The following is a 19258-nucleotide window of genomic DNA, read 5'->3' as shown; positions in this document are numbered from 1 at the left end:
TTTGGTTGTTCCCCGAATTAACTTTTGTGCATTTAGGTTTCTTTTGTTTTTGGTCTTCTGGAAATGGATGTGTAATTTGGACGTAACCGTTCAATTTTTGTCTGTATGTTCTCACTGAGCTAGTCTGGCAGACCAAATTACAGGTTCATCACCCCAAAGAACAAGCTGTATTAAAGGTTTTCATACAGCATAGGTACGGTACATAATAAACTTGACTATGGCCAACAACCAAGGATGAAAAGAAAAACTAATCGTTATTTTATTTTAAACATACAATAAGAACAAATAAATTAAATAATAAATATAAATATCTCAGTCTTAGGGGCATAGGTTTGTTCCGGTTTACGGTTTCAGTTAGTCATCCCATCGACTTCGATCTTGCTGAAGATTCTGTTCGCCACCTCCTTGAAGTTCATCCCGAAAGCTTTTGAAATTGCCGGTTTAAGCTCGGACAGGATGACTTCCCAGTTTTCATTCAGGAATTCGTTCATGTGTTTACCTGAAAAAATGTAAGGACTTAATGGATTTTAACACACGATTGGTCCACTTTTTGAAAAAAAAAAAAATAGTTTGGCTGTAAATATTTCCCAGCTTTGTGACAAAAATAATAAGAATAATAATAACGAACATAACCCCCCCCCAACGTATATCCCTGCAGACGATAAGAGGAAACGTCACAATTTGCCAAAGGACGACGGCTTGTCTCTAATCTTTAAACCCAGCGATACACCGTTTTGATTACTTTCATTTTGTTTTCCATATAAAAATCCGCATCATTGTCTTGTTTTGTATTGTATAATTTAACTTATATTCCTTTAACTTTATCATTATTTGACTTTATCACCATATCACCACTTGCGAAATCCTTCTAAAAAGCCATAATTGTCCTTATAATTATTTACAACTTAATCCTTAGAACCGATAGCCTATTTCCTAATCCAATATTATTCATCAAATTGCCAAACTTCAAAACCTCAGTATCTTCCTACGCCATATTGCATCATCAGATTGATGCAATTACATGGTAAAATCCTTGAAAAAATTGAAAACACTGTATACTATTCTTGAAAGCAATAGTGTTATTCCTTCCCATTGGGTTCAGGCGACATAAGGCACTTTAATTGTGTTACAGGGTGGTAGACAACATTGCATCCTCCCATGAGTGTGCTGAATGCTGCTCGAGTGCTTGCTTTTCCAACCTTGGGACGAGCGTGGCACCGAAACCCGGGTGGAAATCCTCTATTTAGTGACTGGGGCTATAAGATAGTCACTTTTGCAATGGGTCTGTTGAGCAACGTTGACTATCGTGCAGGGAACTGTGTGCAGTGTGGGGAGCCAGTGGCGGGTGTCGATGAGCCGGATGGTTGTGGAAGCAGGTGCTGTGAAGGAGTACGGAGTGTAGGGGCCCACAGAAAGACATTCTCAGACAGCCAAAGCTCTCTGAAGGCTTTAGATTTTTCCACCTCCAACTCAAAGTGCCCAACTTCTTGGAAAATGCAATCAGACAATCTTTTCAAATACGTTTATCATTCCTACAATCAAGTAACTCTGGATATGAGTGCCAGGATGCGAGGGGATTGAAGGCGTTGGACATGCTGACAAACTGGCAAAAGCTTGTGCAGCCCGAACGCCCTTTGAACCAAAACCAAAAATCGCCACTGCCCAAAATTATGCTGCGGAACTAAATATTGGATGGAGTGGTTACACACCGGATGGATTCATCAGGTGCAAAACAATCGAAATTGCTAAACATCTTTTAGTGCTGGGTTGTGGTTGTGGTTTCTAGTACAAAGTGTAGGAGGCAGCTGTTATCTAAGTCCGGATGTCGAGCTGTTGTTTTTAGTGGCTTCTGATGGCAGTACTGCATAAGACTAGCATGCTCCATTCTTTCAGCAAACCCAGACCCAGCAGCCTTCAGAAACCTCCAGGACTCCTGAGTGGAAGAATAGTTTAAAAATGGAGGATCAGATTCAACAAAACCAATTCCCAACAAATGACTTTCATCTCTCCTCCAATCCTCTACAACTTTACTAGCAAACTGGAGGCAACGGAGGGACTTTACATAGAGAAAAGACTTGAAACTCCCATTTCTCAAAAGAATAGAATAGTATAAACGACTTAAAATACTACTTGGCAAGAGGTCGAAAGTAGAACTTAGAAGTAGAATTTAACTCGGCTGCGGTGTCCGAGTGGTTAAGGAGTTGGACTCGAAATCCAATGGGCTTTGCCCGCACAGGTTCGAATCCTGTCCGCAGCGTTTATTTATCCTGTGTAAGTCCGGAAACGGACATAGGAACAGGCAGCCTTAGACCTTTGAAGGTCGAAAGTAGAACCAAACTCTGTCGAAAATCTTTCATCCCTTCCCTTAAGTTTTTTATGTAGCTTACCCATTCTTTTATCACCGTGGAACATCCCTCCGAAGTTCATCTTGAGCTTTGACGTCGTGAAATTGATTGTGTAGTCGTCGACGACCAGATGCTTGTCTTCGTCGTCGTCGTTTTTCACCTTCCTCGTCTTCAGCATGTTCATCGTGCTTAGATTTTCTGCAAAAAATGGATTTTTCAAGTCAAACAGGAAGTAGGATTTTTTTAAAAAATATTATTCGGTTTGTACCGAAAGTCAACGAGCAATTCCCCTCGCCGACTACGGGGAGGATGAGGATTTTCCCGTTGGCCGAGTATTCACCCTTAGCCACCAGGTCTTTCGTCGTGTTCATCCTGAACTGTAAAAGTCCTTTTTCAGGGTCGAATCTGAAATTAAAAGTTCGTTGGTAAATTTTAAATCGGCCTTTTTCTTAAAATCACTTAATCCCTCTCGCGAAAGATTGAAGTCAAAAAGTGGCAAAATCAACAGACCGCGTCCTTCCCGAACCGGTCTATCTTGATCTACTTCTTAATCCGACTTCCGCATCGTTGCGCAACCCGTGTCTCACCTGACTTTGTCGACGTTCGGGTCGCCGAAACCGTGAAGTTCGAAGTTCTTGAACTTGAGGTTGATCATGACCGGACCTTTGCCCTGCTCGATGTTGATCATTTTGAAGACAAAAGGATCCAGCGGCATCACTCCGAGCATTTGGTTCCCTGGAAAAAAATCCTATTTTAATATTCTCCAGGCACTTATTATTTCACAAGGGAAAAACTTCAAAATTAAGTCAGCTTAAAGTACTCGCTTTCGAAGCATATTGTTTTAGAACTTTGGACTATAATCAAGCCTATTACCTAACTTTTTAAAAGTTTAAACCTATCGACCTAATCAATATTTAATTTCCGTGATAAATACATCCTGACACACCCATTTTATAACGTACAGAGTTAGCCGCAATAATTAAAAAAATCGTTAAATTAACTGTTTTAAACCAACTTATATCTGAGTACAGTTCAGGTAGACCTAAGAACTTAATAATTGAGCAGAACTACGATTTAAGTCCCGCTGTGTGGATTAAGCCGACTAAAAAATAAACATAGATTTGGTAAAGAGTTTCAGGTTTCTGGGTTTTATTTCAAATTGGGTAAAGGTTCAGGCGAGACTAGGCGGACCCAAGAATTTCATAAGCGACGGGGCTTTAAGCCCACATCGTGGTAATTTGAGTCGATTGAACAATAAACATGGATTTGGAAGTGTTTTAGGTGTATTTCAAATTCGCTAAAAGCTAAGGCGAGACTAGGCGGACCCAAGACAAAATAATCGAGCAGAACTTTAAGTCCACACCTTGGCAGTTTAAGTCGATTGAATAATAAAAATTTGTTTAGGTGGTATTAGGTTTTTGTGCTATTTCAAATTCGCTAAAAGCTAAGAGAATATAAATAACCGACGGGGTTTTAAGTCCCCACCGTTTTAATTTAAGTCGATTGAACAAAAAACACGGATTTGGTAAGGTTTTTTAGTTTTCTGTTGTATTTCAAATTGGCTAATGGTTCAGGCGAGACTAGGCGGACCCAATAACCTAAAAACCATCGGGGCTTTAAGTCCACACCGTGGTAATTTAAGTCGATTGAACAATAAACACCAGCTGGGAGAGCCTACTTGCTCTTAACAGAGTGGACGTATACCAGGTCATATATTCGTTCTTACAAAACAGTGACATCAACGTGTAAACGTGAAATCGTTAAGGTAGAGGTTCAATCCCCTTGGGGTTCAGCCCGGATACGGAGCTGTCTTCGGGTCGGGCTCTCTAAACGCGCTGGGCATTTATTCCCCGGGATGTGGACTTTTCCATAAGACCATGCGTCATATTTGTAAATGGTTTTTATCCACATCCTCCTGAAACACCGGTTTTATGAAGAACAGTAGCCTTTTAAATTGTGTAAAGTGTGGACGAGAGCCTTCCCGGGGCTGGCGTTCTGCGGCCGGCGGGGATCCCCGCCTTGTAGGACGGCTACTGGCTTCCCGAGAGGTTGATCTTTATTTATTTTGTAATTTATTCTGTAGTATTTATTGTAGTTAGTTGATAGTGTGTGATAGTGTGATTTGTGTCTTCAAATTGTTAGTTTTATCAAAATGTAATTTGTTATTTGGTAGGTCTGCACTTTTATTTGTTCATTGTTGTTTGTCTTCATTTATCCTTTGTTGTTGTGGTTGTTTTCGTACCGAATTTTTGATCTTTAGTACTTATGGTGGTTGATCAATATTTATTGCTCTCGTTACTTGTTATTTATTCATTGCTTTATGATTCTGAATTTCTAGTCATGTTAAAAAATGGAATTTGATATTTCAGAGGTCCGTACTCTTGCTGAATGTTCCAAAACAAAGCAAAAAAAAACAAAAAAACAAATAAAATAAAATAAATTTTAAAAAATAAATAAACACGGATTTGGTAAGGTGTTTTAGTTTTCTGTTATATTTTAAATTGGCTAAAGGTTCAGGCGAGACCAGGCGGACCCAAGAATTTAAATAACTGACGGGATTGAATAACAAAAATGGATTCGGTGAAGTGTTTCAGGTTTTTGTGTTTTATTTCAAATTGACCAAAGGTACAGGCGAGACAATTTTACCCCAGAAGGAATAACTGAGCTGAACACCCATAGGACTTAACTTCGGCTTGTTCAAAATTGACATCAAACTCTGTCCCATTTGAACAATTGTCATTTGTAGACTGAGCATTAGGCACACGAAGCTGACGCATGAATTTCTCACGATATTAATAGTAACATATACGATTCTTACCTTTGTGATAGTAACAAGACGGCCATGATATTCCTCATAAATAACATTCAAATTAGCGATCATTGCTGATAACAAGTCGAGTTAATCGAGCATTTTTTTTGTATTTAGATTCTTAATTGAGTAAGAACGAGATTAGACGGACACAAAGTTGAATTGATCAGAAAGCTATCCAGCACGGATAAACAGTAAATATATATTGACAAATAAAATGTTTAATATGACATAACTAACAAGATATGAACAATCTGACAATAGGCGTTTCGCGAGGGCATAGATGCGACAGGGCGGACCCAAACTCCAAAATAACAGAACCCAAAGGCCGTTGAAAGGATTTTCTCGCACACTAAGTTGAAACTTGCATATATTTGATAATAAAAAAAGTTACTACGTGGATTTAATTTCAGTGATGATTTTTACCGTGTTTAAGTGATTTTATCGCCTCCTCGATCGCCCCGCTGAGGCATTTTTCAGTATCTTTCTCCCCCATGCAGCTCTTCCATGATGTTTCTGAAAAAGAAATTTTGTTTAGTTGATTTTTTTTGGGGAGGGGGAGTATTAGAAGAATTAAGAAAAATAGTTGATAAATTTAGGTCGAAGTTTTGTACCGGTTCAGATTTTCCAGAGAAGTCTGTACTCTAAGAAAAACCTTTACAGTCGAATCTTTTTTATCGTTTCCTTTTCCATATACCACGGTTAAATTGTTAAAATTGGCTACTTACGAACTTTGGCTAAGGCGAGACCCGCGCAGGCTAGTAGCAATATAGACTTCATGATTTTCGGTCCGTGATTGTAACTGGACCGTTTCGCTATTTTTGTAAGCTTTTAAAGCAACAGGGCACAAGGCTAAGTGAAACATTTCCACCGGTAAACTGGACTTATTTCTTCCTATCCTTAATTTATTCCGGAATCACTTCCTTCTCCGCTGTTCGCCTCACTTTGTTTCTCGTGAAGACCTTTAAACGATTTTTTTTTAAATGACATGCCGGCTGTTATAAAATGACTTTTCAATGCGACCAGATTATAATATTTATTTAAGGTCAATAATTAACAAAACGGGAAAGGATCAGGTCTTCGACTTTCATCGAACGAATGAAGAAGAGGCCCTGAAAACAAAAAAAATCGACCGGATCTTTTATAGAGGCGGAAGTAGATAGAATTCTTCCTGTTTTTTAAATACCAAACCGGATTGTGTTTAGAAAAAAAAGCGATCTTTTTTTATTGTTTATAAAGTCCGATCGGTCCCCCCCCCCTTTCCACCTTGTCAATTCCATGGGAGAGTTTGAAGTTCAAGTCCGTGAAACCGGGAGGTGAATAATCTGAAACTTTCAGCTTTATAGACTACGGTTGAATGTCAAATCGCCTTTTATGAATGATCCGCCGATTGTTCTATTTCAGACTATTTTTGTACAAAAAAACAACAACATTTAAACGGGAAAATAGTTGCCATTTTGTTAAAGAAAAATCGGTATTAATGTAATCAAAAAACAATTCTCGACGATAATTTTGTAAGTTATAGTTTATTTTGGAAATATAAAGTTTTAATATAAAAAGAAATCGATATATTACATCGCAATCGTAAATAACACCGATACTACGAATATTATTGGTAAAAATAATTAAATCACCTGAAAGTTAGAAAGAAACTTTACAGAAAAGCCAATAAAAAAGAGATGGGATATTAAAATATTTTTATAAAATCCAATTATAAATTCAAATGATTGATATGTTGTATTTACCTCTAATCCTTAAAAACTGACCAAATATAAGGTAATCAATGGAGGATTTTCTAAGGGATAATTAAAAATATTAATCCATTTAGGTTTAGTGGTCTAATTGACAATTGTAATTATTTCAATTAATTATTTTTTTAATGTAAGATCTTGGTTGAGATGAAAAAAAGAGAAAGGTATGATGTCGACTATAACTGGTAGACAGATGTCTCTCAGGCTGAGTATGGGTGAAGAAATCGATGGAGTCAAAGCAAGGACTAGAATTCGTACTTGGGCAATATGACATTCATTCTATGCTAGGGATCAAAATGCTGGGTATTACCATCAAAATAATAGCCAACTAATCAGACAGCCAGGCAGCACTAAAAGGCAACTATATCATTGGTAGTAAAGCCCAGATCCATTTGGGATTGCATGAAGGACCTGTCTTACACCTTTTTTAGATACCAGGGCAGTCAGGCAATGAGGAGGCCGAGGAAAGTTTGCTTAAGACACCTATCAATCCTGAACCCTTTTGCATGCCAAATTGCCCAAAACGGATCCATCAGACAATGGGTTAAGAATAAGTCCTCGGTTCAATGAAATTGTATTCCAGGATGCATGCGAAAACGTTCATCAAAGGACCAAAGCAGAAATTAATGATAGAACTCCCAAACCTAGGATGTGTTAGGGCTAGAATAGTATTAGGACTGCTAACTAGACACTGTATACCCAGGCGAATGTATAAACTCTGAAAGCATATGCAGATATTGCCAGTTAGATGATACTGCAGAACATGTTCTCTGTTGGTGAGAAAGTCTATGCAAGCTGAAATTTCTACTCGTGGGAGAGGAAAAGACGAGACCAAAGAATACACATGGGAACTTAAGCACTTAAGCTTAACGAAGAGCTTAGATTTGTGGGTATGCAAAACACCTTATACAAGATGTCAAAAACTCAACCATTAATTGACTCAAGTACTAATGGTCATGGAAAAGTAAAAGTATATTTATACAATTAATTAAGGTTTTTAGTTGAGATAAAAAAGTCAATAGCACGAGCGGGATTCGAACCCACGATCTTCGGCTAGATACGCCGCTGCTCAACCACTTGAGCTATCGTGACTTCGACCCTCTCGGACACTAACTTTTCATCTCAACCCCACCTTTTGAATTTTCCCTCCTTTTTGACATTTTTCAAATGTCGTGTAATCGGATTGGATTCTTGACGACAAATGAAATGACTTTTGAAAAATGTCAAAAAGGAGGGAAAATTCAAAAGGTGGGGTTGAGATGGGAAGTTAGTGTCCGAGTGGATCGAGGTCACGATAGCTCAAGTGGTAGAGCAGCGGCGTATCTAGCCGAAGATCGTGGGTTCGAATCCCGCTCGTGCCATTGACTTTTTTATCTCAACTAAAAACCTTAATTAATTGTAATATATTAATTGGTCAAGCGGACCACGAAATTAGTGAATTTAATGATTAAAAATGAAGTATACTTCACTAAAGCTCTCCGTGGCCATTTCATTTGTCGCCGAGAATCCAATCCGATTACACGACATTTGAAAAATGGCAAAAAGGAGGGAAAATTCAAAAGGTGCGATTGAGATGGGAAGTTGGTGTCCGATTTGTTTTTTATCTCAACTAAAAACCTTAATTAATTGTAATATATTAATTGGTTAAACGGACCACGAAATTAGTGAATTTATATTTATACAATTTTCGGATAATCCTCTTGCACTTTGTATAAATTACAAACGGAACAAATCTAAAACAATGCATTTTTTTTCAAAATGGAAAGCCCATTCTATTGACTTTCAAAAATTTGTTATTATAATTAATCCATTTATGTTTTGTGGTAAATTGACCAAGTAAGTTCCTTCTTTCAATTAATTATTCTTTTTTATGTACGGTTTTTGGTTGAGATAAAAAAGTAAGTGTCACGAGCGGGATTCGATCCCACGATCTTCCGCTCAATACGCCGCTGCTCTACCAGTTGAGCTATCGAGAAGTCGCGTAGAGCAGCGGCGTATTTAGCCGAAGGACGTGAGTTCGAATCCCGCTCGTGACACTGACTTTTTTATGACAACCAATACCTTACATAAAGATTAATTAATTGAAAAGAATTTATTTGGTCAATCAGACCACGAAACCTAATCGATTTAATAATCGATATTAATAATAACGTAACAAGATGTATGAATACAAAATATACATTGACAGGCAAAAAATTCCACCCACTTGTAATATAACTTGATTTGTATATATTTTTATATTTTAATCAAAATTTCACGTTTTTTAACGTTTAATAATTGAGTATTTATCTAAAAAAGTAAAAAAAAAGTAAATTGCTGAGGAAAATAAAAATTAAAAAAGACAGACAGATAAAATTTGTTTTAATTTTGTTTTAGATTTTTAATTAACATTTCAATAACGCGTATTTCCTCCTCTTGCCCTTGTCTCGACCACAACTCGGCATTACTATCTACCACTGCGAAAGTCTCTTTGCTGGAGGTTAGCTCATTCTTCACGAAGAGTCCTTTCAAGATGGTGGAGTGTATCAGGAAGTGATGGACGTGCGCTTATTCGTCTTTTGAGGTTATCCCATAAATGTTCAATTGGGTTCAAGTCGGGGCTGGCCAGGCCAAGACTGTTATGCTGTTGAAGGTATGTACTATGCGAGCGACATGTGGACGGCCATTATAGAGCATTAGCATTGGATTGTCGCTGATTTCATCGAAGATAAGCAACGCGTGATGATCCAAAATTTCATCCACTGAGCTACGTTGAAAAGGTTGGCTCTGGAAAAAATTCCAGGCTTCGTACCTTTCATTTCGCCTTCTCCACACTCTTTCACGTCCATCTGGAGATCGTAGAGCAAATCTACACTCATTTGTAAAAAGTACAGCAAACCAATCGTCCAAAGACCAATGGCTGTGTTCTCGAGCAAATGGGAGCTGTGCAACTCCGTGTTTTCTGGTAAATTCTGGTCCTCTTACGGGGCGAAAAACCATCAGTCCATACTGTTTTAATTTCTTCGAGCAGTGCGTTCAGAAATTTGGACACCTCGAACTTCCTGGAGCTGATGAATCGCTTGAACAACTGCATGGTGCCGGTTTCGTAAAATTCTCATAGTCAAAAAGCGTCCCTGTGGTACTGTTACCCTAAGGGTCCATAACCGGGCCTTCTATGGTAGGACCCAATTTCAAGAAAACGTAACGGCATCTCACAGAATTTCGTAGGCAACTCCGTAGCAAAAGCCTCATACCTGATGGAACGTCCATCATCAATAAGTGCCACACCATGCGCAACATCCTCGGCACTAAGTGGCATTTTTAAGTTTAAAAATTGAAATTAAGAAAACAAAGATGAAAACTAAACAGTTTATTGCTTCAGAATACAAATGAAACTGAATATACATTTTAAATTCCGTAAAAAGTAAACATTGAATAATCCTTTATCCTTGTTTTGGATTAAAGATTAAATGTGTTTACCTCGAATTGATATTCCCATTTTAAAACATAGCATAAACAAATATTTATTGATAAAAACAATGAGACTAAGTGCAGAATTTTATTTTATCGAGAAAATGAAAAAAAAAATCAATTGGGTGGAATGTTTGTGTGTATTTTTGAAAAATATATTTTAATTCGCAGCCTGTTTCCTCTTCAACAAACAAAAATCACTTTTCGATATTTCAGGTTCACAAAAAATTTCAGCTAGAAGATATTTAAAAATTATTATAATTTTTTCTTCTTTATTGTTTATTGGTTTATTAATTATACATTAAGAATAAATTGGAAAATTTAACTTAGGGGAAGAATGAAACAATATTTGGATTCTGTGCTGTTCCTTTCCTTCTTTCAATATTATTTTTACATAACTTCCTTAGTCGTGTCGTCCCTTTCCTGTCCCATATCTTCAAGGAAGGAAGGTTCTTTCCTGTCACTTTCATTTCCTATGGGAAAATTTTCAAAATAGGAGATAAGTGCCGTCAACAATAGGAAAGGTGATACGCGGATCGACTTTTGAACTCTTTTCGGGATTATTTAGCCTCAGCGGGGACGAGTATTGCCGGCATTTAGGAGATCGGATTTCAACCGTGAGCACCCAGCCTCAGCCAATTTACAATAGAGAAAGACATTGACTTCCAAAGGTATTTTTTGAAACTTTTTATTATATTTTATGTATCTGATATATTTCAGACCTCATTCTTGCACTTGTTTATTGCACAAATTTTTTTTTAGATCGTCGCAGTATTTTTAATCGCTATTTTTAAAAGAATTTTTTCGTTTTTGCCTTTGATATATTTTATATATATCATATAATTGAATATTTTAATAAGTGAATATTTTATTCAAAAGAGGATACCTCACTCACTCACTTCCTCACTCAAGCTCTTTATATCGATATATTTAGTAATTGTTTTTATATCTTTCCCCTAGCTTATTTTCTACTCATCTTTATATTTTCATTTATTTCTTTAATTGTTCTCTTTTAGTTTTACATTTTCTCTAGTTTCATACCTCTTTTCTCTCTCTCCTTCCCTCTCACGCACTCACTCACTCATTCGCTCGCTCACTCACTCCCCTAGCTATCTCCCTCCCTCTCACTCACTCACTCTCCCTCCCCTCACTCTCTCCCTCCCCTCACTCTCTCCTTCCCTCTCACTCACTCACTCACTCATTCGCTCTCTCACTCACTCCCCCTCGCTATCTCCCTCCCTCTCACTCACTCACTCACTCACTGTCTCTCTCACTCTCTCTCACTCATTCACTCGCTCACTCTCTCTCACTCGCTCACTCTCTCTCTCACTCGCTCACTCTCTCTCACTCGCTCACTCTCTCTCACTCACTCACTCACTCTCCCTCCCCTCACTCTCTCCTTCCGTCTCACTCACTCACTGACTCTCACTCACTCACTCGCTCACTCTCCCTCCCCTCACTCTCTCCTTCCGTCTCACTCACTCACTCATTCTCACTCACTCACTCTCTCTCTCTCTCTCACTCACTCCCTCTCTCTCACTCTCCATATTTCTATCTTCAGTAATTTTTTATACCTTCCTCTTATTAGAATATTTATATTTTATTATTATACGATATTGTTCCTATTACTTATTATATTTATTAGACTATTTTCTACCCAGATTTATATCTTCATTTATAACCATATTTCTTCTCTTTTTCCCTTTTTCCTATTTCTTTTTTACCATCTCTTTTACCATTTTTTTGGTTCTGTTTCTCTTCTCCCTTGTTCTCCTTCTCACCCTCTATATCTTTATTAATTTTTAAAACTTCCCCCTAGCTTATTTTTCTATTCATATTTATATCTTTATTTCTCTGTCTAGTTCTTCTCTTTTTTCTATTTCTTCTTTATCTTTTCATTCAGTTTCAGTTCTTTCTTTCTCAACCCCCCCCCTCTTTCTCTCTCATTCTCACTCTCCATAGTTTTCTCCTTAGTAATTTTTATATCTTTCTTCTTAACTTATTTTCTATTCATATTTATATCTTCATTTCTCTCCCTAATTCTTCCCTTTTTCCAGTACTTCTTTTTTACTCTTTCCATTCGCCTCTCTCTCTCTCCTCCATCTCTCTCATTCTGTTTCTCTATATCTGTATCTTTAGTAATTTTTATACCTTTCTTCACAGCTTATTTTCTATCCATATTTATATTTTCATTTCTCAATCTAATTCTTATCTTTTTCCCCACTAATCCTTTTTTATCCTTTCACTCAGTTCTCTCTCTCTTTCTCACTTTCTCTCACTTTTCCTTCCTCTTGGTCTTTTCTTATCTCCCTTTTTCTTTTTTTTAGCCACGAGATCGGAAATAAGTTAAATAATATTGACAATAATCATATTTTTACTGATTGATTTTCTGGTTTGTCCAAAATTTGAACAAACCTTCGACCACATCACCACTCTTTTCGCCAGACCTTCAGACCAAAAAAATTCAAGATTACCCCATTTTTTAGGCGAAATCTTTCACCAATGCCGAAATGGACCGTCGCCAAGGTGGTCCGGATAGAGATTGACACCTATCCTACATATTGGGAATATTCCGACCTTAGACAAGACAAAACCAGTTCCAGCACATACGCGTTCAAAAACCTTTCTCAGAGATAATGGGCCAGTTTTGATCTTAAAGGTCAGCTAGGATAAGGACGTCTATAAATAAATTTACTTTCTTTTGTTGACATTCTGCGAACACCCTGCCTACAAGAAAGAAAAGACATGCAGTAATGTTTTTTCGGCAAATTTAATCACTTTTAGATTATGACAGATCATTATTGCTGATTTATTCCTAGATGTAATACTAAATTCTAATCTGAAAGGGAAAATTAAATTAATTTAAAAAAAATTCTATATGCAAAATTTATCTCATGGCCATGTAGGTCAAGTTATTATTAAATATTTCATCATATATAAAACATTATTATTCAACTGTATTTGGATTTTGGAAGCTGCCATAAAATTAATTAATTAATCAAACTAATTTATACATATTATATACAAATTTTTAGACTGGTCTAGTGTTGGTTCATGAAAAAATTATATAATAAAAAAACTGTTGTGATAAAACAAATATAGAACAGATTTAGACATTTATCTATTTATATACAAAATAAAAAAAGCAAACAACAAAAAATCGATCAAACCTTGACTGAGATCATGAGATATTTCTTAAGATAGGACTTTCGTTCATGAACTTATCTTTGCTCTTGCAATATTTATAAACAGTTTATACAACTATTGTGAAATTCTTCGATTTGGATTTGTGTCTCTACACTTTGTACATATCCTTATTATTCCTTGACTCCACACCATCATAACTTGGGAAAAACTATCGTACGTTATGCATATTTTTTTTTATTATTATTTTTATTATTATTATTATTTTTATTATTATTATTATTTTTTTTAAGAGTAGGAAGAGAAAATAGAGAAATTAAGATATGTGGATGTGTTGAAAAATAAGATAGAGAATGCTGGAATTAGCTTCAATTAGCTGGAAGACTTACTCTCATATGTCAAAAAATAAGTGAAGCTAACCCCTAACCATTCCTAACCATAATAAACTAATGGAAATAAAAATATAAGCTAATAGCCCTCTGCTTTTTGAACCTTCTGTAAAGAGGAAAAAGTTTTCGCACACCTAAGAATAGGACATTGTAGAACTACCCATGGATTCCATGGGGGAAAGGAGGCTCCAATTGATCCAAACACTTTAGAATTTACTTCTTGAGGACATCCTAACATTTTTAATTTGAGATGGAGAAGAACTGTTGAATAAAGGATGACATCAAAAACCAAGAAATTAAGAGATTTTTTTTTTTCAGAAAGCGAATCATAAAGAAATGGCACAATACTCATTACTATCGGCTGTGGCTCTTAACTTATTTTTATATTCGGAAGCTAGTTTAGAAAGTAATTTCACCTATGATAGTACATCAATTTTAGGTACTTTATTATTATTTTTTTTTTTTAAATATTGTCTGCTATTTGTTATTGTTAAGTATACTTTTTAATTGTTGTCTGTTTCTAGATAGTAACAAAGAATTGAACTCTACAAATTCCGTCCCTCACTTTGTACAAATCTCTTTCCCAGGAGGGGTGGTTCTGTCAACTGTGATAACTCTGATCATCGTATCATACCTGTTTTTATTTCTAGTCAAAGTCTGTGATTGTTATTTTATATCGACGATTAAAGTCATAGGAAGAAGTAAGAATTAAAAAAAAAAAATTATAAATTTTTTTGTTACATTTTTTTTTTCTCTTCAGAGATCGGACTTTCTTCAGATGTCGCCGGAGCGACACTCATGGCTGCGGCCGTCTCCTCGCCTGACTTGTTTATGAATATCATAGGCACGTTCGTGACGGAAGGGGACATCGGGATCGGTACCATAGTCGGCTGCGGCCTTTTTAACACCCTCGCAGTACCAGCGCTGTGCATTTTATTGACTTCGCAAAACGTAATTTGAAATCATGCCGATGTGATTAAATTTCCCTTCTCATTTGTTTAAATTTTCAGACGATCCGGCTGAACGCTTGGGCGCTAACGAGAGACACAATATTCTACTGCACATCACTACTAATTTTAACTATTTCATTGACCGATAACATGATTGCATGGCATGAAGGACTTATACTTGTTTCAATATACCTATTATACCTTTTATGTAAGCAGAAAATAATAATTTAAAAAATTTTTTTTTTAATTCTTTAATATTTCAGTTTTGAGTATAAATACACTTTTACGGACAAAAACTGAAGATTTGCTCAATTACTGTATAAAGAATACATCAGAGGATCGTGAGACAAAAATTCCAATCCTCCTTAAATCACGTTAGTATTTTTTCTTTGTTCAATCATAACACCCAGTCATAATTTTTTTTCCTCCCAGATTCAATACTATCATATGGTGGAGATGATGATACATGCTCAGAATTTTCTGAAGATGATGGTAAGCATGTGATAGTTTAATGGTAATCGTAGAAAATGTATTTTTTTATTATTTTATCAGCGATTCCATGGTGGAAGGTGCTTTCACGAATTATTACTTTCCCTATTGATACTATCCTACGAGCAACCGTGCCGTTGCCACATAAGGAAGTCTGCGGATACAAGCTGTATCCAGTTACATTCGTAATCTGCCTCGTATGGATTGGAATCATATCGTACGTCGTCGCTTGGATGATCACCATTGCAGGTACTTATTTATGATGTCTATAAATGATTTAATTACAATAATATACTCACAGCATAATTGCTTTAAACTTAAAAATAGTAGCCAGATTGTATGTAAAAACAAATTTTCATGATGATAGGGTGATTATTTAATGTCTACAGTGAAGCAACTAGGTTTTTCTGACTCCTTTGTCATCCTTTACGATTTGATGTAAAGTTTTACCACCATCCTCATTGTTCATGTTGACAATTTTCCAGGCTTCAACTTGGAAGCCCTTGTTTTGCTTTTTCGAGTCTGAGAGATTGCTCTTTGGTGTCGTTTTTTTCTGATCAAAGTTTTGGAAGTACGACTGTGGCTTGTGGTCTTTCTCTACGACGTGCAGCTTCCCAGGATGTTCAATTTTTATCTAGGTTGTACTCAAGCCTCTAGGAAATCTGCAAAGTTAATGGCTAACAATTTTTTTTTATTGGTGGCTAGTTTTATATTTATTTCAACATCCTCTGTTTTCCTTAGCAGCACTCCTGACTCACATTTAATTGCTCAGGAGTGTTTGTATGCACATTCGAGGAATGATGCATACATTTCTGTGAAGTTCACTAATTTCGTGGTCCGCTTGACCAATTAATATATTACAATTAATTAAGGTTTTTAGTTGAGATAAAAAGTCAATGGCATGAGTGGGATTCAAACCCACGATCTTTGGCTAGATACGACGGCGTATCTAGCCAAAGATCGTGGGTTTGAATCCCGCTCGTGCCATTGACTTTTTTTATCCCAACTAAAAACCTTAATTAATTGTAATTTCTGTGAAGGTTCTTCGAATTTTTGGTCCTTTTCCAGAGGATTCCCATTTCCTGTCTCTTTGCTGATGGTCTTCTGCTAAGTTGCTGTTCTGACAGTGTTATTGCCTTTTCTTTACTATGTTACTGTGCCCTCACCTCTTGAAGGCATGGATAGCAGATTTTTTTTCTCTCTCGAATTAGAGAACCTCTTTAGTCCCTTACATTTTGCTCATTTCAGCTCCATCATGTTCAGGAGCAATTTTTCCTTGTTGCTTGTCTTTTCCTAAGACCTTACAGCCTCTACTTTTTTTTTGGGGGGGGGGGAGTCTGTAAATTTCCACGACTAGGGTTTTTCAAAGTCAACCCCAACAGATTTCTTTGTAAAAACAGAGATCGACTCGTATCTGGTGTTCGCTTATTTCCATCTAACCTTGGCTAAGCTGTTCCAGCTTGGTTTGGGGGATGTAGACTAGGTTAGATAGTATGGAATCAGTAAAAAAGTGTGAGGAGTTCCAAAGCCCCTTCTGATACTGAAATACTGATCCTTTCAACTCCTCAGGGAGAAATAATCTTTCAATTGATGCAAGGCATGTGCTCAAAATTGAGTGTTGAAAGCTTTAAAACGCTTCACATCTGCTTCATGGAATAACATTGAATCATAATGTACAACCTAACCTAAGAGTATTCCCTGTTAATGAGAAGTCGTTTTCTTTCTTACATTAAAACAAAATGCAAGATCATTCCCCAAAATTGTTTTTTTGAAGGCCTTAAAATGCTTTGCACTCATATATTTTCTCCACTGCATGGAATAACATTGAATCAAGATGTGAAACTTAACCTAAGCGCACTCCCTATTAATGAGAAGGCTTTTTCTTTCTTAAATTAAAACAAAATGCAAGATAAGTCCCCAAAATTGTTTTTTTGAAGGTCTTAAAATGCTTCGCACTCATATTTTCTCCATTTCATGAAATAACATTGAATCGTGATTTACAACCTAACCTAAGCTCAAGTGCGTTCCCTGGCAATGAAAAGTCTTTTTCTTTCTTAGATTAAAACAAAATGCAAGATCAGTCCTCAAAATTGTATTTTTTTTTTTGAAGGCCTTAAAATGCTTTGCACTCATATATTTTCTCCATTTCATGGAATAACATTGAATTGTTTAGAAATGTGTCGTGATTAGTGACCGTTAATCGATAATTATTCAGAAATCGTGACATGCGTCTGGTGTGATGTAGATTTCAGAAAAACATTTTCTTAATCGTGCCAACGTTTCGATCTTTATTGAGATCATCTTCAGGGCGTGGGATTTACAAACATTGTTGTTAACATTGTTACAAACATCGGTCTTACATCCCAATATCTGGACAAGAGAGTAAAGCAACATATCTATGATTGCAGAAAACCCAAGCAAAATCTTACAGCACTTGCTACCCACCATTTTGAACACAAACACAATTTCGATTTCAACAATCCAAAAATATTACACACAAACAAAACAAACATAAACGTAATTTTTTAGAAATGGTTTATATCAACAGAGATAAACACAGCAACAATTGATATATGTATGTTATCTATATTGAATGTGATTAATGATATTGGCGTAGCTGCAACTGAGTTAACATGTATCTCTTCTGTAATTGTTGCTGTGTTTATCTCTGTTGATATAAACCATTTCTAAAAAATTACGTTTATGTTTGTTTTGTTCTGTGTGTAATATTTTTGGATTTTTGAAGTCGAAATTGTGTTTGTGTTCAAAATGGTGGGTAGCGAGTGCTGTAGGATTTTGCTTGGGTTTTCTGCAATCATAGATATGTTGCTTTACTCTCTTGTCCAGATATTGGGATGTAAGACCGATGTTTGTAACAATGTTAACAACAATGTTTGTAAATCCCACACCCTGAAGATGATCTCAATAAAGACTGAAACGTTGGCACGATAAAGAAAATGTTTTTCTGAAACCTGCATCACACCAGATCGCATCTCACGATTTCTGAATAATTATTGAATTGTGATTTACGACCTAACCTAAGCAGCGCATCACCTAGTAATGCGAAGTCTTTTCTTTCTTAGATGCCAGATCTGTACCCAAAAATGACTTTATTTTCTTTTTAATGCCTTTTTTTATAAGACAAGATAAGGTCTTCCTAAGTGTACAAATCCTTTTAAAAATGCAAAGCATTTTAGCAAAACTTTTAGAGAACCATTTCTCCAATTATAACAATAAGTTAATTTTGTTTGATTATCCTTCAGGTTTTGAGCTGAATATATCGGATTCTTTTCTTGGTCTTACATTTATTGCAATCGGTATGGGAGTTCCTGAAGCAGCATCAAGTGTCATTGTAGCAAGGAGAGGTAAAAAAGAAATAAAAAGCCTAGTAATTTCAAAACTTGTATATCACATTTTATTTTGTACAGTACTAATTATTTATTTTACATCGATCAAAAAATGAAAATGTGTCTAAAAAACAGGAGATGGAGCAATGGCACTTTCAAACAGTATGGGCTCGAGCATTTTTGATACGCTCGTCTGCCTCGGTGTACCATGGCTATTGCGAGCGGGATTCAGTAAGGAGCACAGTGTGCATATTGGTTCAAGGGGTATAGCCTACACGTCAGTGCTCCTTATCGTTTCCATTATCGTTTTATACTGTTCAGCCGTGTTCAGCAAATTCCGACTCAATAGAACTGTAAATATAAACTGTTTTGCGATTTATTTTTATTTTTTAACGATTATGTGATTTTCAGGTTGGCTATGTTTGTCTGTTCGTCTACATTGTATTAGCAGTACTCTCCGCTCTAATTGAGATGAACGTATTCTTCAAAGAAAACGACTGAATCTGCGACTAGTCGGGTTGTCTATCGCATCTACGGTCGATTCCTTTAAATAAAAAAGAAACTGTACAAACACATTTTCGTTT

The 19258-nt window shown here is 36.3% G+C and overlaps 2 protein-coding genes and 1 non-coding gene across 4 annotated transcripts; 2 read left to right on the top strand and 1 right to left on the bottom strand.

Annotated features, from left to right (window-relative positions):
* Window positions 1-274: 274 nt before the first annotated feature.
* Window positions 275-13626, bottom strand: LOC106665906 (protein takeout-like). 2 transcript variants are annotated; one of them, XM_024229149.1, is made up of 6 exons: window positions 13526-13626; window positions 5581-5670; window positions 2933-3080; window positions 2614-2750; window positions 2388-2543; window positions 275-499 (listed from the first exon to the last, which is right to left on the bottom strand). In XM_024229149.1, the coding sequence occupies exons 2-6, from the start codon at window positions 5648-5650 to the stop codon at window positions 351-353; spliced, it is 660 nt and encodes a 219-aa protein (XP_024084917.1). In that variant the 5' UTR covers window positions 5651-5670; window positions 13526-13626; the 3' UTR covers window positions 275-350. The 2 variants fall into 2 exon arrangements, with proteins under 2 accessions (XP_024084917.1, XP_014248197.1); XM_014392711.2 differs by lacking the exon at window positions 13526-13626 and adding an exon at window positions 5883-6342 and having other exon boundaries at window positions 276-499.
* Trnas-cga lies at window positions 2176-2257 on the top strand. Its single transcript has one exon. It is a non-coding gene; the product is annotated as a tRNA-Ser (tRNA).
* On the top strand, window positions 13626-19249 carry LOC106665977 (sodium/potassium/calcium exchanger 2-like). The gene is made up of 11 exons (XM_024229148.1): window positions 13626-13715; window positions 14207-14327; window positions 14413-14589; window positions 14649-14839; window positions 14899-15046; window positions 15102-15212; window positions 15271-15330; window positions 15391-15576; window positions 18591-18692; window positions 18810-19027; window positions 19086-19249. The coding sequence occupies exons 2-11, from the start codon at window positions 14225-14227 to the stop codon at window positions 19173-19175; spliced, it is 1386 nt and encodes a 461-aa protein (XP_024084916.1). The 5' UTR covers window positions 13626-13715; window positions 14207-14224; the 3' UTR covers window positions 19176-19249.
* The last annotated feature ends 9 nt before the right edge of the window (window positions 19250-19258 follow it).

The sequence above is a fragment of the Cimex lectularius genome, unplaced genomic scaffold (genome assembly GCF_000648675.2).
Source record: "Cimex lectularius strain Harlan isolate CLEC.00 unplaced genomic scaffold, Clec_2.1 scaffold300, whole genome shotgun sequence".
In the NCBI taxonomy this organism is placed as follows: domain Eukaryota; kingdom Metazoa; phylum Arthropoda; class Insecta; order Hemiptera; family Cimicidae; genus Cimex; species Cimex lectularius.
This window is presented reverse-complemented; position numbering and strand designations above follow the sequence as displayed.